At 39.5% G+C, this 13546-nt stretch overlaps 1 protein-coding gene across 1 annotated transcript in view; it reads left to right on the top strand.

The window, feature by feature from the left end:
* The window catches only part of DNAH11 (dynein axonemal heavy chain 11), a 324223-nt gene that overhangs the window by 86658 nt on the left and 224019 nt on the right, over positions 1 to 13546 (top strand). The window contains exons 25-28 of the mRNA XM_068550514.1: positions 341 to 463; positions 2617 to 2841; positions 3922 to 4013; positions 5599 to 5725. Coding sequence (XP_068406615.1) covers positions 341 to 463; positions 2617 to 2841; positions 3922 to 4013; positions 5599 to 5725 — 567 coding nt within the window. The remainder of the gene's footprint in view (positions 1 to 340; positions 464 to 2616; positions 2842 to 3921; positions 4014 to 5598; positions 5726 to 13546) is intronic.

The raw sequence follows: 13546 nt of genomic DNA, 5'->3' as shown, positions 1-13546 counted from the left end.
ATAATATCTATCAGACCTTTAAGATAACCTTTTAAGTCCCTTCCTGCTCTGGCATTGTGTTTCAGTGAAGGATATAAAACTCAGATCCAGTAAAAAAAAAAAAAAAAAAAAAAATTTGATATTGGTGTGACGCTTGTTCCTTTTGTGTGGTTGAATTCATTCTCTAAACCTCATCACCGTGAATTATTTGGAGGAAAAAAATTGAGGCCAGTGATATTTGATGTCCCTCTGTTGTTTTTTTTTAAATTGTAAAAACAATTTTTAAAATTCCAGATGATAGCTTAAGTATTGGTCCTAAATTAAACTTCTGTGTACATAACTAAATACTGTTTACGTCTAGGTTGTTACTGAAATCAGCCAGACCTGGGCAACCATGGAGTTCTCTTACGAAGTTCACTCTCGGACAGGCATTCTATTACTGAAGTTTGATGAACAATTGTTTGAAACTCTAGAGCACAACCAAGTAAGATGGATATTTTTATTACAGATGTTTTCCTTTTAAATTACGATTTTAGATTTTTCCCAAGTTCCAATACTCAGTATTTCTTTCTTCATTCACTGGGCATCTGCTTGTACCAGCCTCCAGGCATAGTACCATTTGGGCTCAAAAAGTATGAACACTTGTTCTCATGGAACTTGGACTTGAGTAGGGAGACAGAGACAAGGTTCCAAAGGATCTTGTAAGGTGGTGGTACTTGTGCTGAACCTTGAAGGATGGGCTGGTATTCAACAAAAAATGGCGATCAGAAAAGGGTGTTATAGGCAAAGGGGACAATGTTAGTGCCATCTTGGAATGCCAGAAAGTACCTGCCATTCAGAGGTAATTTAAAGAGTTTGGTTTCCTTAGAATATAGACTTTCTTGATAGGAGTAATAAAAAATAAGGCTAGAGGGACAGTCCAGAGCACAGCCTATGTGGTCTTGAGTTCTAAGGTTAGGAGTTAACATCTCTTTGGACATGAGAGATAAGAAAGATGAAAGAGACAAACTATTCAGAGGAAATAATAACAGTAGTGTTATTATTATTAGACAGGGGGCACTTAGGAAAGAACCTGGTCTGAAGAGATGATGTTCTATTATTTTTGGTGTATTTAAAGTGAGGGGCATTGATGTAAAGGTGGAAAGTCTGACCCAGAGCTCAGTGCAGAGGTTCAGTCTAGAAGTACAGTTTGGGAGGTCATTTTTGGTGTCTTGAGAATTGATGAGCTAGCTAATGAGAGGTAAAGAAGATAATCCAGCTGAGAATAGAACTTTGGGAAAGGCTGCATGTGGTGAACAAGAGGAGGAGACATAAAGGAGGCAGAGAGAGAGAGAGTGGGCAGAGAAATCATAGAAAAAGAAGACTGTAGTATCATCAGAAACAGGATAAGTTTCTCCTCCAAAGAAGAGTCAACTGTCATGGAAACCACCTAAGCGTCCATTGACAAATGAATGGATAAAGAAAATGTGGTGTATATACAATGGAATATCATCATTCTGCTATAAAAAGAAGGAAATCCTGCCATTTGTGATGACATGGGTGGATTTTGAGAGTATTATGCCAAGTGAGGTAGTTCATTCAGAGGAAGCAAATACTGAATGTTCTTGCTTATATGGGGAATCTAAAAAAGCTGACCTCATACAAACAGGATAGAATGGCGGTTACCAGTTTCTGGGGCTTTGGGGAAGTGTGGAGGTATTGGTCAAAGGGTCCGGACCTCTGGGTACAAGATGAATAAGTTCTGGGCATCTAATGTGCAGCATGGTGACTGCAGTTAACAATAGTATATTATATGCTTGAAAGTTGTTAAGAGAGTAGATCTTAAATGTTATCAACACACACACGCACACACACACACACACACACGACAATTACATGGGTTGTGGAGGTATAAACTTATTGTGGTAACCATTTCACAATATATACGTGTAGCAAGTCATCACATTGTACACTTTACACTTACACAATGCTATATGTCAATAATATTTCAATAAAGCTGGGGCGGGAAGAATAGTCAAATGTATTAAACACTTAGAGATGAAGGAGGATGAAAAGGAGCTGTTCTCAGTGACTTCCTGAAATTTCAGTGTCAGAGAATGATGGGAAGTGCTCGCTGAGCTGCACGACATTAAAGCAAGGCTTGGTGTTAGGAAGGCTGCAAAGTTTGGTAGTAAACTCAAGGGGGAGGAAAACAGGAGCTTGAGGTCTTAGCAAACTGGAAGGAAGTTTGTTTCGTATTTTCAATATTGAAAAAAAAGACCCATAACCTTAGAATGATTAATAGGCAGAGACCCCAAGAAGAGTGAGAGAGGATGAAAGAATAAAGTTTATTTCCTAAAGCTGCACCCTGGTGCACAATATTTTTTCCTGCCTTCAAAGAGACACGTGGCCTTCTTCTAGAAGACACATTACATGTAGTTGCTTATATTTGTCTTTTTCCTTTTGGAAGAAACATGTTATTATGTAATATTTAATGCCATTAATTCACTCACTTAGCAAATACTTACTGAATGCCTGTAGCATGTATCGTGTGCTAGGTCCTAGGAATCCAGCAATAAACAGAAGAGGTGTGCTCCCTCATGGTGCTTACAGACTACCAATTTAGATGGTATTTGAAATTCTTTGCCTTTCTTTTAGGTTCAGTTACAGACTCTGCTTCAAAGCAAGTATGTGGAATATTTCATTGAGCAAGTCATAAGCTGGCAAAACAAATTAAACACAGCAGATTCGGTCATCTTTGCTTGGATGGAAGTACAGCGCACTTGGTCTCACCTAGAAAGCATCTTTGTTTATTCAGAAGATATTCGAATTCAGCTTGTGAAAGATGCTCAAAGATTCGGTGGAGTAGATGCCGAATTTAAGGTTCGTGGAAGAAAGGCTGTTTTCTATCCTAACAACTTTGTCCAAACAATATAAAAATCTTGTAAAGAAACATGATTTGGGGTACTGTATTTGTGAAAAATATATGTGTGTATTTGAATTTCAGGAGACAAGGTCAGGAAACTTGTCTGTGAAGGGTCAGATAGTCCATAGTTTAGGCTTTGTGGTTGTATATGGTCTGTGTCACAACTCAGCAGGGCTGCCATTGTCCTGTGTAAGAAAACAGACACTACATAGACAGATGAGTGCGGCTGTGTACCAGTAAAACTTTATAGACACCAGAAATTGAATTCCATGTTATTTTCATGTGTCACAAAGTATTATGCTTCTTTCGATTTTTTTCAACTAGTTAAAAATGTAAAGACCATTCTTAGCTTCGGGCCGTACAAAACCAGGCAACAGGCCACATGTTTCCCAGAGGCCTACGCCAGCAGTAAGTCCTGGGAGACAGATTCATCTTCATGAAGTAAGAGACTGAGGAGGGGAAACCAGTAACAAAGTTATACTATCAGTTACTGGTTTGTTTCATAAGAGCCACAGAGAACACATGGAGATGTACATGTAATAATAATAAATGATTTGAGAGACCTTCAGCAGAGAATAATGGCTTTACTTTTTATATAGAAATGGGGATGAATTATTTTCGTCTTACTAGCTAAAGCAGAACACCAGAGGAATTCTATTTTATTTAACTTTTAAGGAGGAAAGAATGGGCAGATTGTTTCATATTCATCTCATTTTCCAATATGAATGTATTCTTTAAGATTCTGGTTCTCTTTGTCTCTATTTTTTTGTGCGTTTGGTTTAGAAGAGAGAAATTCTGCCTGGACCCAGAGTGGTGGTAATGCCTATCGAATTTATATTGATAAAAGCTATGTGATTACACTTTGTTTTTGATGTTCATCTAGAAGTTTAAAAGCAGAACAGACATGGTGTTAGAAATCTCATTTATCTTGCTTTCTTGTAGTTTGATTGTTCTTCACTTTTTAATTCACTAAATGGATGAAAAATTTAGAAAAGTAATTTCTAATATCAGTGGCTCCATGTTTTACTTTCACTCAGGAGTTAATGTTCAGGACAGCTAAAATAAAAAATGTTTTAGAAGCAACATGCAGACCTAACCTCTATGAAGAACTTAAAGATTTACAGTACAGGTAAGAATAAAACTACAAAGTGATCAATTTGTTATACTTCTGAGATTTCTTTTGAATACCTAATAGTATTTAACACCAATTTATTGTAGGTACAACCTCTACTAAATTACTTTATGATTTTGCTTATAGTTGTCTAGTTGCCTTATACATATTAGGTGGTACATATATTTTGTGAGTTAATGTAAATAGGTCAAACTACATTTCTGTTTTCCAAAAAGGAATATCATTATAGTAAAATTAGAATATCCTATTATCAAGAGAATCAGCATGATTGTTTAATCAATTCTTTTATCAAAATATCCTGCAAATATTTATTAAGCATCTACTGTATGCTAGGAACTGGGATTGCACTCATTTTAAGTCCTTTATTTTGTATATAGTTTAATTATACTAGAAACTATCCTTAGACAGCATGTTAGTATTTTTCAAATCCTTGTGCTAAAGGGCATTTGTAATTTTCGTATAAAATTATACAACAGCTAGTGGTCATAAGAGTATTCTGGCTTTTGATTAAAAATGGGCAGATCAGCCACTAAAAGAAGAGCTTTGTGCGGAATTGTGATCACTTTTTATTGCAAGGCAGAGAAGCCCTCTAGATAAAAATATATGTCACATACAATTATTTCATAATCTGGAAGTTTTTTAGAGATAAAGTTGGCCATAATTTTAAAAGTGTGGATTTCTGCAGAAGTTAATTATTTCTTAGTCAGTGATCTTTGAGGGTTTTGGGGGCTCTGCCGCTGGGTCATCTCTGCTCTGCTAAGAAAAATAATGTGGAAATGATTCTGGATCTTATGACTCTTCTGAAAACCAGAGAGAGTTGAAGCTCCTTGTGTTTTGTAGACATTCAGTGGGAAAAGGAAGGCCTTAAACCAATTACGTGTTAAGGAGAGCATTTTGTGCTCAGGGCGAGTGATGCCAAATCTGGTCTTCTCTCCTGCTGATGAGAAATGTCATTAAAAGAAGGGTAAAAATGAACTTATCTACAAAGCAGAAACAGAAGTAGTTACAGATGTAGAAAGCAAACTTATGGTTACCAGGGGGTAAGGGGGGGTGGGAAAAACTGGGAGATTGGGATTGATATATACATACTACTATATATAAAATAGGTAACTAATAAGGATATACTGTATAGCACAGGGAGCTCTACTCAGTACTCTGTAATGGCCTATATGGGAAAAGAATCTAAAAAAGAGTGGATATATGTATATGTATAACTGATTCTGTTTTCACTGTACACCTGAAACTAACACAACATTGTAAATCAACTATACTCCAATAAAAAAATTTTTTAAAATGTCCACGCTTCCCTCCAAGTAAAAGACAAGTGACAAGTAACATCAACTTAAGTCTGATCTATATTAAGTCTCAACTAATGATGGGTGTGTGTGTGTTTCTCCTCCCACTTGGCATGACTTGTACGCGAGTCATGAACAAGACGGTGATGTCAAAGAGAAGGAGGTAGGCTCTGTGTTAAACGGTGAGCTTCTTGTGGTGAATGGACAGATGAGAGGCTCTGGGTTTTGGTGACGTTTTAATAAATGAATGGGCAAGATATGCTTACAATGATTTTTCATTCCTGCAGGCTTTCTCTTTGTGAAAAAGCTCTTGCTGAGTACCTGGAAACCAAGCGTGTGGCTTTTCCGCGCTTCTATTTCATCTCTTCCACAGACTTACTTGACATTCTCTCAAAGGGAGCTCAGCCTATGGAGGTAAATATTTGTTTTTGAGAGTCTCGTATTATCCTATGTTAGCTAAGGAATGTCACAGTTTCTTTATCATTGTCAAATGCCACCTACCATGTCACATGTGCCAGGAGCCAGAAAATATGCAATAAGAATTCTTAATGCAGCAACAGAGGGATGTTAGAAGCGGTGCTCAAGGAACTAGGAAGGGTAACTGCCTGATTCTCAATACAAGGAAGGGACAGCAAATGTACAAGGCTTAGGGCCCTGCAAGAAGTTAATGGAAGAAATACTGGCTCCAAACCCCCAGAATTCTGGGACAAGGGCTGGAGCTCCATTGCCTGGTTTGCAGCTTTCCTGGGGGAGACTGGGTCACTGGGAATGAGATCATGGCTGGTACCTTCTTACAACAACCTTGACTCCAGAGTAACCTTCATAATTGAAGCTGGACTAGACTTCAGCGCTGTCAGAGGTGTATTGGTATATTTTCATCCTCTACCTAACCCTCTAATTTTCTCCTATCCATTCAAAAATAACGTAGCACCCATGACAATATGTAAAGCAAATAAAAGCAGCTATTATCTTTTGTAATCTGAGAGCACAGATCAGAGACCAAACGTCGTGCAAATCACGAAGCTCTCCTTCGTCTAAATATTTAGCGGATGTTGCCTTTCATTATATCTGTTCGGTTGTTCACATCCATTTAGATCTTAGAATTGTTACAACTGACATAGGCAGTTACTCCTAGACTTGACGATATATCACAGATTATTTGGAAGCCAAAGGTTGTGCTTTATCATTGTGGATTTGTCTCCATGTTCCTGCTCTAGATATTTTTCTGCCCTTTTCTTTGGAATATGTGTCACCTAACACTACGGTTTCCTGAATTCTACTGTTCTCTGGACACAGTATTTATCTTTATTATTTCTCTCTCATTCATCATTTCTCTTTGGACCTAAATTCAGATGGATGGCTGTTCTTGCTGTCGGCAATACAAGTACAATCTTGCTATTAAGAGCAAAGTTGTTAGTCAGCTTTGGCAACATTTTCAGCATTACCACTCAGGTATCATTTTGTATATTTATGCTAACTCCCAGATGGCTTTGTAAATAAAATCCATCTAATTAGATTGACTTGGAACCCAGTAACTCCATCTCTCACTTATGTCAATGACATGTAAATTGGATGTTTTGGGGTTTTTTGTTTTTTTTAAACTAGTTTAAACATGGCAGTTACTACCACATTTAAGCTCCAGTAATCTCCTGAGAACTTCCTCGTGACCAGCAGCTGGACCCTCTGCCCAGGGTGATCATATGAGATAGAGGATGTCATATTCTATTCTAGGTACATGTTCCTAAACATTTGCAAATCTGAAATACTTAGAATGCTGAATTTTCACTATGTAAATTAGAGAGACGCATAAATCTGTAAGTAGGAACATGGTTTTTCTTTTATATTCTTTAAACATAATAAACACGTATGTGACTGTTTTATTGAACAATATTAATTATCCAGAATATAGACATGAAACAGTTTTATCTTTGTACAATTATTAAGCTCAAATGTGCCCTGCTGAATCTCTTTACACGGAGTAACAGGTCCCTTTATAACATCTTGGATAGGTACTGTAATGCTCCGGTCCCTTTTTATTATTAAAGATTAAAGTAACCCAAAGCAACTCAACAAGATCTAGTTTAAAATTCCAACCTCACCTCTGTGTCAAGACCACGCTTTTACATAATGAACTTGGAGTTGGGATCTTTTATTTCTCTTCCCTATCAGTTTACCTTGGGGAGGAAGGAAGGGTGTCGTCTGTCAGTCATTGCCCTTTCTTAATGCATATTCCTGCTTCTCTGTTTGGCGGTGGCTGTCGACCTTGACCCTTGACAGCCAGTACCCACATGCTGGGTCTCTTGTGGAACAGGAGCAAGTCCTCAGGGGGCAGGGGGAACCCCCCCAGGGAGTATATACTGCAGAGACAAGTCCATCTCAGCACTTCCAGTTCTTGCCCTTAGCAGTGTTATCCATCATTCGTTATGTCTTCTTCCTCCTTTTCCACCTAGACAGATGTCCAAAGTAGGGACACATCGCAGATTCACTGGCTGCGGGCATCCATAGTTTCTGTGAGTGTTTCTCCAACCCCTCTCCCTGGACAACTTAAAGGGCGGAGATGGGGGAAACAGCCCTTCACCTTGAAGTCCCAGGAGGAGTGAGGTAAAGCCAGAGAATCCTCCTCTGGGCTGCTGAATCACACGTGTGAGGATGTCCACCTGTCCCCCCTCCTCCCTGCTGTACTTTCCCAGAAGGGGTGTATGGAGGCAGATGACGGTAGGGCATTGAGATGTGTCTTGTCAAGCCCTGGAGGGACCAATCTGTCCTAAGCCCTGTCTGCTGTCTTCAGAGCATGCACTTGCCCGATGCCTCTTTGTCCTTAATTGAAGTCCTAGGCTGGTGCTAGAGGAACAGATGACTCAACATACACTTGTCACCCATTCTCTTTATGTCCTTTCAAATCATCAAAGAGTGCTTCATGCCTTAGACAACCTGTTGGCTCACAGTGATACGCATCCCTGATGCTAACATTTTTTTTTTTCATTATCCTTCCTAAATTACAGGATGAGGTTTTGCTTTTATATGTGTGTGTGTGTGTATGTATGTGTGTGTGTGTGTGTGTGTGTGTGTGTATATATATATATATATATATATATATAAAACTTAAAAGGTGTACCTTTAAAATCATTCTTTTTATTTTCACAGCATCACTTCAATATTTCAGAGTGTTATTGTTAATATCAGTGTGACTTATTGTGGAAGTCTTCCTGTCTACCTAATTCATAGTGGGTTTTTTTGGTTTTTTTGGTTTTTTTCCACACACACACACTGTATTTTATTTTTACAAGAGATAAATAAACTGACACCAAGCATTGTAAATGGATGACCACAACAAAAGCAACAGTGATTGCAATTACCAAACACGAAACACACTCATACTATGTCATAATATTGACATTCAGTCCAGTAATCCTCCACTGTAACAGCTCCTTTACTTTGCAGTGAAAACTGATTTGTATATTTTTTGCCTCTGAGTCCTTGTGGGATTTTTTTTTTTTTTTATTCAAACAGAAAGTCACGAAAGTTATAATCATCCACATCAGTTCACTCAGTCCCATGTAATTAATTAATTTTTTTTTTTCATCTTTAATGAAAAGTTCTAAACCCCTGAATCTCAGGTACATTTCTCAGTACTAGTACTAGTAACACTCTTTAATGAATGACTAGGTAATATAAGACATTAAAAAGATTTTAAATTTTAATGTAGCTGAATATTGAAGTCACCGCATAGAGAATGTCCAAAATGGCTCATAGCCACGCTGATGAATACCAACAGCAGTGCTGTCTATGTCATATCAACAAAAGGAGGTGGGGTATTTCTGCTTACCAGCTGAAGGGGTCTGGCTCTGCGGCTCCAGGGTAAATGCGGTACACAGTTCTCCTGACCTGCCAGCTTTGAAATGATTCGATTTTTGAAACATTTTGAAAGTTGAGATACATTATTTTGAATTGTGCTCAAAATGGGATTTCATTGAGATCCTTTTGTTACACGAATTAAACGTTGAACAATTCGATTTCACCTCAAATGCTATCACCCTTTTAGGAAAGGTTTGTTATTAGCGAAAGTGTTTAGCTGCCTCTGAGGGGCAAATACCACCTGGGAGCAACTTGTTGGGGTGAAGGATTGAAAAGGAGCTGAGGGTGAGTTGAGTCATCTAGAGCCACAGTCAGCTTCTTTCCCGGCGGTGGTTCTGCAAAGTCAAGGTGTGATCTCAACTCTTGGTCACTTACTGTGGAATAGTTAATGCTTTTAGCAGTTATGCCAAAGGGCCTAGCCTTGCTACACTCTTTCTTTCATCATCAGAATCAGTTTCAGGCCACCAGACACAGCTTTTCCGTCTCTGCCTTTTGTGCTAACATCCTGAATGTGTGCCCTGTACTGTGACGGAGATAACATGGCAACTGCAGCTTGTGGGATAACAATGCAATTGCCCCAGAAAAGATGACCCTCTGTGGGCAGATGAGTCATGCTGACGTCTTGTGAATGACTTGAATTCCTCAGGCCCCCCTCCTCCACCCGCCACGCTCAATTTAAGAGTGTTGGTCCAAGTGAGGGATTCTGCAGTTGATTGTGGAATTTGATCAGCCTGAATACATGAGCCAGGGAAGTCTGATATTACTACATCCTGTGTTCTATAAGCAGAAATGCCTAATTTAAGATACTTGAGTTGGAATGTCAGAGTGATGAAATCAGTGTGTCTAGAATGCCTTCAGTGGTTTTCAGCTGTTGGTAAGTTTGGTTAAGGTCAAGTTTTAAAGATTTTTCTCCTCCTAGAGTTCACCGTGACCTCCCAGTGGCATAGATTATCTAAAGGACTGAGGATGTGGCTGTGCTGTGTGACTTCCATGGTCAAAAACCTCTGGCGGTTGCTTACGGAAATACAAACTTAGAGGTATATTTGCAGGATTAATGGTCATGGCGCAGTAGTTATGAAGTTGCACATGATTCAATATTAACATTCTGTGCCTTCTCCCCCACCTTAGAAAAACATCCTTTTGTATTTTTCAATGAAACGAATGTAGTGGTTAAAGTCAGCCCTAGCAACATCAGTTGGCCCCATTGCACCCTTCCATGTTGTGATATGGTGCCTTGAAATAGCTGACAACTTGGTATTTTTAGCCACTGGTTCCTTGTGACTTGAAAGATCTTTTTGTCCTAGAAGAGTTGGCACATTTTCTCTTCCTTCTTCTCCTATGTGGTGATGAGTGAAAGCTTCCCCATGATAGAGGTATACTAAAGAATGACACACTTTCCATGGCATCAGCTGCGTCTGTGTTGTGTGACAGGGGGTAGCCATGGGCCGCATGTGTGGCTATTGGGCACTTGAAATGTGTCAACTGAGAGGCTGAATTTTTAACTACAATATGTTAGAAAAACTGATCTTTGATTCAGTTACTGGAAAACAAGTTTGAAACAACTTGAGTGTGACTCTACTTTCGCAACTGTGTATTTTGTGAGACATAAAGACAGATCAAGTATTTCTGATGAAAAATCCAAATTGAGATAAGCTGTAAATGTAAAATATGCACCTGGTTTCAAAGACTTAAAGATAAGAAGGTAAAATATCTCATTAGTGATTTTTCTAGTAATTACATATTAAAGTGACAATACTTTGGATACATTAGGTCAAATAAAATACATCAGAATTAATTTCACCTGTTTCTTTTTACTTGTTTTAATGTGGCTACTAGAAAGCCACTGCTGTGGCAGTTGAGGCCACAATTTCAAAAATGACAAGATCAGGAATATGTATGCTCAGAAATGTTTAATGTTTGCATCAAAAATATCCTTCAGTGGCATTGGACCAAATCTACATAAGAAGAAATCTGCCAACTTGTCTTTTGAGAAATCCCCCAAATTGCAGTACGAGACAGATGGCACTCAACTGATACCCTTAATAGACTGTCAATATTGGCACTTGGACAGGTGCTTGTGAGAAATGGGCTTAGTATTAGGTAATAAAAAGAACTTGTGGATCTTCAAGGGGGCAAATATCTAAGACCCCGCATCCCCACAAGCTCAGTGTGTTGCTGGATAGTGCTTCCATTTGGTTATCTCCATGGTAGAGTGAAGGTGCCTCACCATCTGAATCTCAGGGATCAGGATGATGCAGCTCAACACTCACTCATAGTGTGTCACAGCCTTCTTGACATGGATTAGTCCTCCTTAGACAATCAGGAGGGGGAATTCCCTGGCAGTCCAGTGGTTAGGACTCCGTGCTTCCACGGCAGTGGGCACAGGTTCGAGGGGGAATCCTGCAAGCTGCGCAGTGCAACCAAAAATAGATAAATAAACCAGTAGCTCTTAGACGATCAAGAGGAAAAAGGCTCCAGATGCAAGTGGTTAGTTGGCTGCATGCAAGAGTGAATGACTTTTAGTTGAAATAAAATCAGTCAAAAATCCCTACTTTTTTATAGGTAGTAGAAGGTTGGAGGGCTCATAGTTACCTACAGTGGAGGGAGGGGGTTGCCCTTGAGTTTAGGGTGGCACTGAGGATGAAAAGGGGAAGAGGCAGGAAAAGGAAACAGATACAGAAGATGGTCATGGTTTTGAACACCTTGCCATGGTCTCTACTTATGTTCAGCTGAGCAGCAAGGAATAGAAGCTGCTCATCTAAGTGTACTTTATTATAGAAATTGCCAGTGAGAACAGCTCCACTTGTTATAACCTACGAATATGTCATATTTCAAATGGATGCCTTTGTGTAAAGGCAGCCTTATATCCAAAGGACTTAGGCATTTAGGTGTGTGACAAGAAAATAGACAATCTAACTTTTAAATAAATGTCATAAATTATATATCCAGTAGAGATTATCCTTGCAAAGTGGTTAATATATGGTTGACCATAAGTTGTATAACAATATATGTAAATTTTTTTTTTCATTTTGCCAATGTGTTGCCACTGCTTAGAATTCTGTTGGAGCTCCTTTATTGGAATTCCCTCTACAGCCAATTTATAAGTTACACAATAAAATCAGGGTTATTACAAGGTAGGATGAAAATACCACTTTAATGTTTCTAAATCAGTCTTACAAATTTGGGGTCCTGCTGCCAAGGAGTTTTAGGCCTTGCTGTGGAATCTGAAACCCCTGACCCTTGTTTGGTGTCACTTGATAAAGCTTGTTCAGCTCCATCTTAAATTCAATGGGCAGGGCTTCTGGCTATTAATTCATTAGCTATTTTTTTTAAAAATTAATTAATTAATTAATTAATTAATTAATTTATGGCTGTGTTGGGTCTTCGTTTCTGTGCGAGGGCTTTCTCTAGTTGCGGCGAGCGGGGACCACTCTTCATCGCGGTGCGCGGGCCTCTCACTATCGCGGCCTCTCTTGTTGCGGAGCACAGGCTCCAGACGCGCAGGCTCAGTAGTTGTGGCTCACGGGCCCAGTTGCTCCGTGGCATGTGGGATCTTCCCAGACCAGGGCTCGAACCCGCGTCTCCTGCATTGGCAGGCGGATTCTCAATCACTGCACCACCAGGGAAACCCACTCATTAGCTTTTAATAGAGTACTAGTCCTTCTGGGACCAACTAGAAAAGCTGGATAAAATAGTTAAGTAGATCTGTTTAAACGCATGGAGGAGTGCTTAAAGAGCATCAGAGTCAAAATTTCAGGGGTGTATAGCTCAGGGGTAGAGCATTTGACTGCAGAGTCAAGATTTCAGGGGCCGAGATCTGAGAAGAAGGAAACCATGGAGAGATTTGCCGGACATATGCTACTGCTGTTCCCCCTATGACATTTGACAGTAAGATGTGGGCAAGAGTCTGAAAAGGTGACCGGAGCTTTCATCAGTATCATGGAGCAGGAAAGAAGGAGAAAAACAAAATGAAAAATAAAAACTGGAGTCAGGCTCCACCAAGGAAGATATTACCCAGAGAATCAAAAAGCAATAGTGATTCATGATGGAGTAGGAACAAAAGAAATGAGCTATGTGATGGTTCCAGTTTGCTTCCTTGAGAGAGTTTCCAGGCATGGCACAGGGTGGGGCAACCAGGCAGAGTCTGGTGGACTTTCTGAGTTGAGGGGTCAGAGCTCAGAGTCTAAGGAGACCAAAATGGTACGAGTTTGCAGAACAGAGTGCCACAGAGGGGAGAGCTGTAGAGAGAGAACCCGAGACCCATGGAGGGGCCTCCTAGAGTCATCAGCCCTGGGAATAATTAGCCCTAGATTAGATCCTACTCTAGTTCTGCCAAACAAATCTTAAAAGCATGATACCAAAGCATAAAACTATTTCCAA

Source organism: Eschrichtius robustus, chromosome 8 (genome assembly GCF_028021215.1).
Source record: "Eschrichtius robustus isolate mEscRob2 chromosome 8, mEscRob2.pri, whole genome shotgun sequence".
NCBI classification, from domain to species: domain Eukaryota; kingdom Metazoa; phylum Chordata; class Mammalia; order Artiodactyla; family Eschrichtiidae; genus Eschrichtius; species Eschrichtius robustus.
This window is presented reverse-complemented; position numbering and strand designations above follow the sequence as displayed.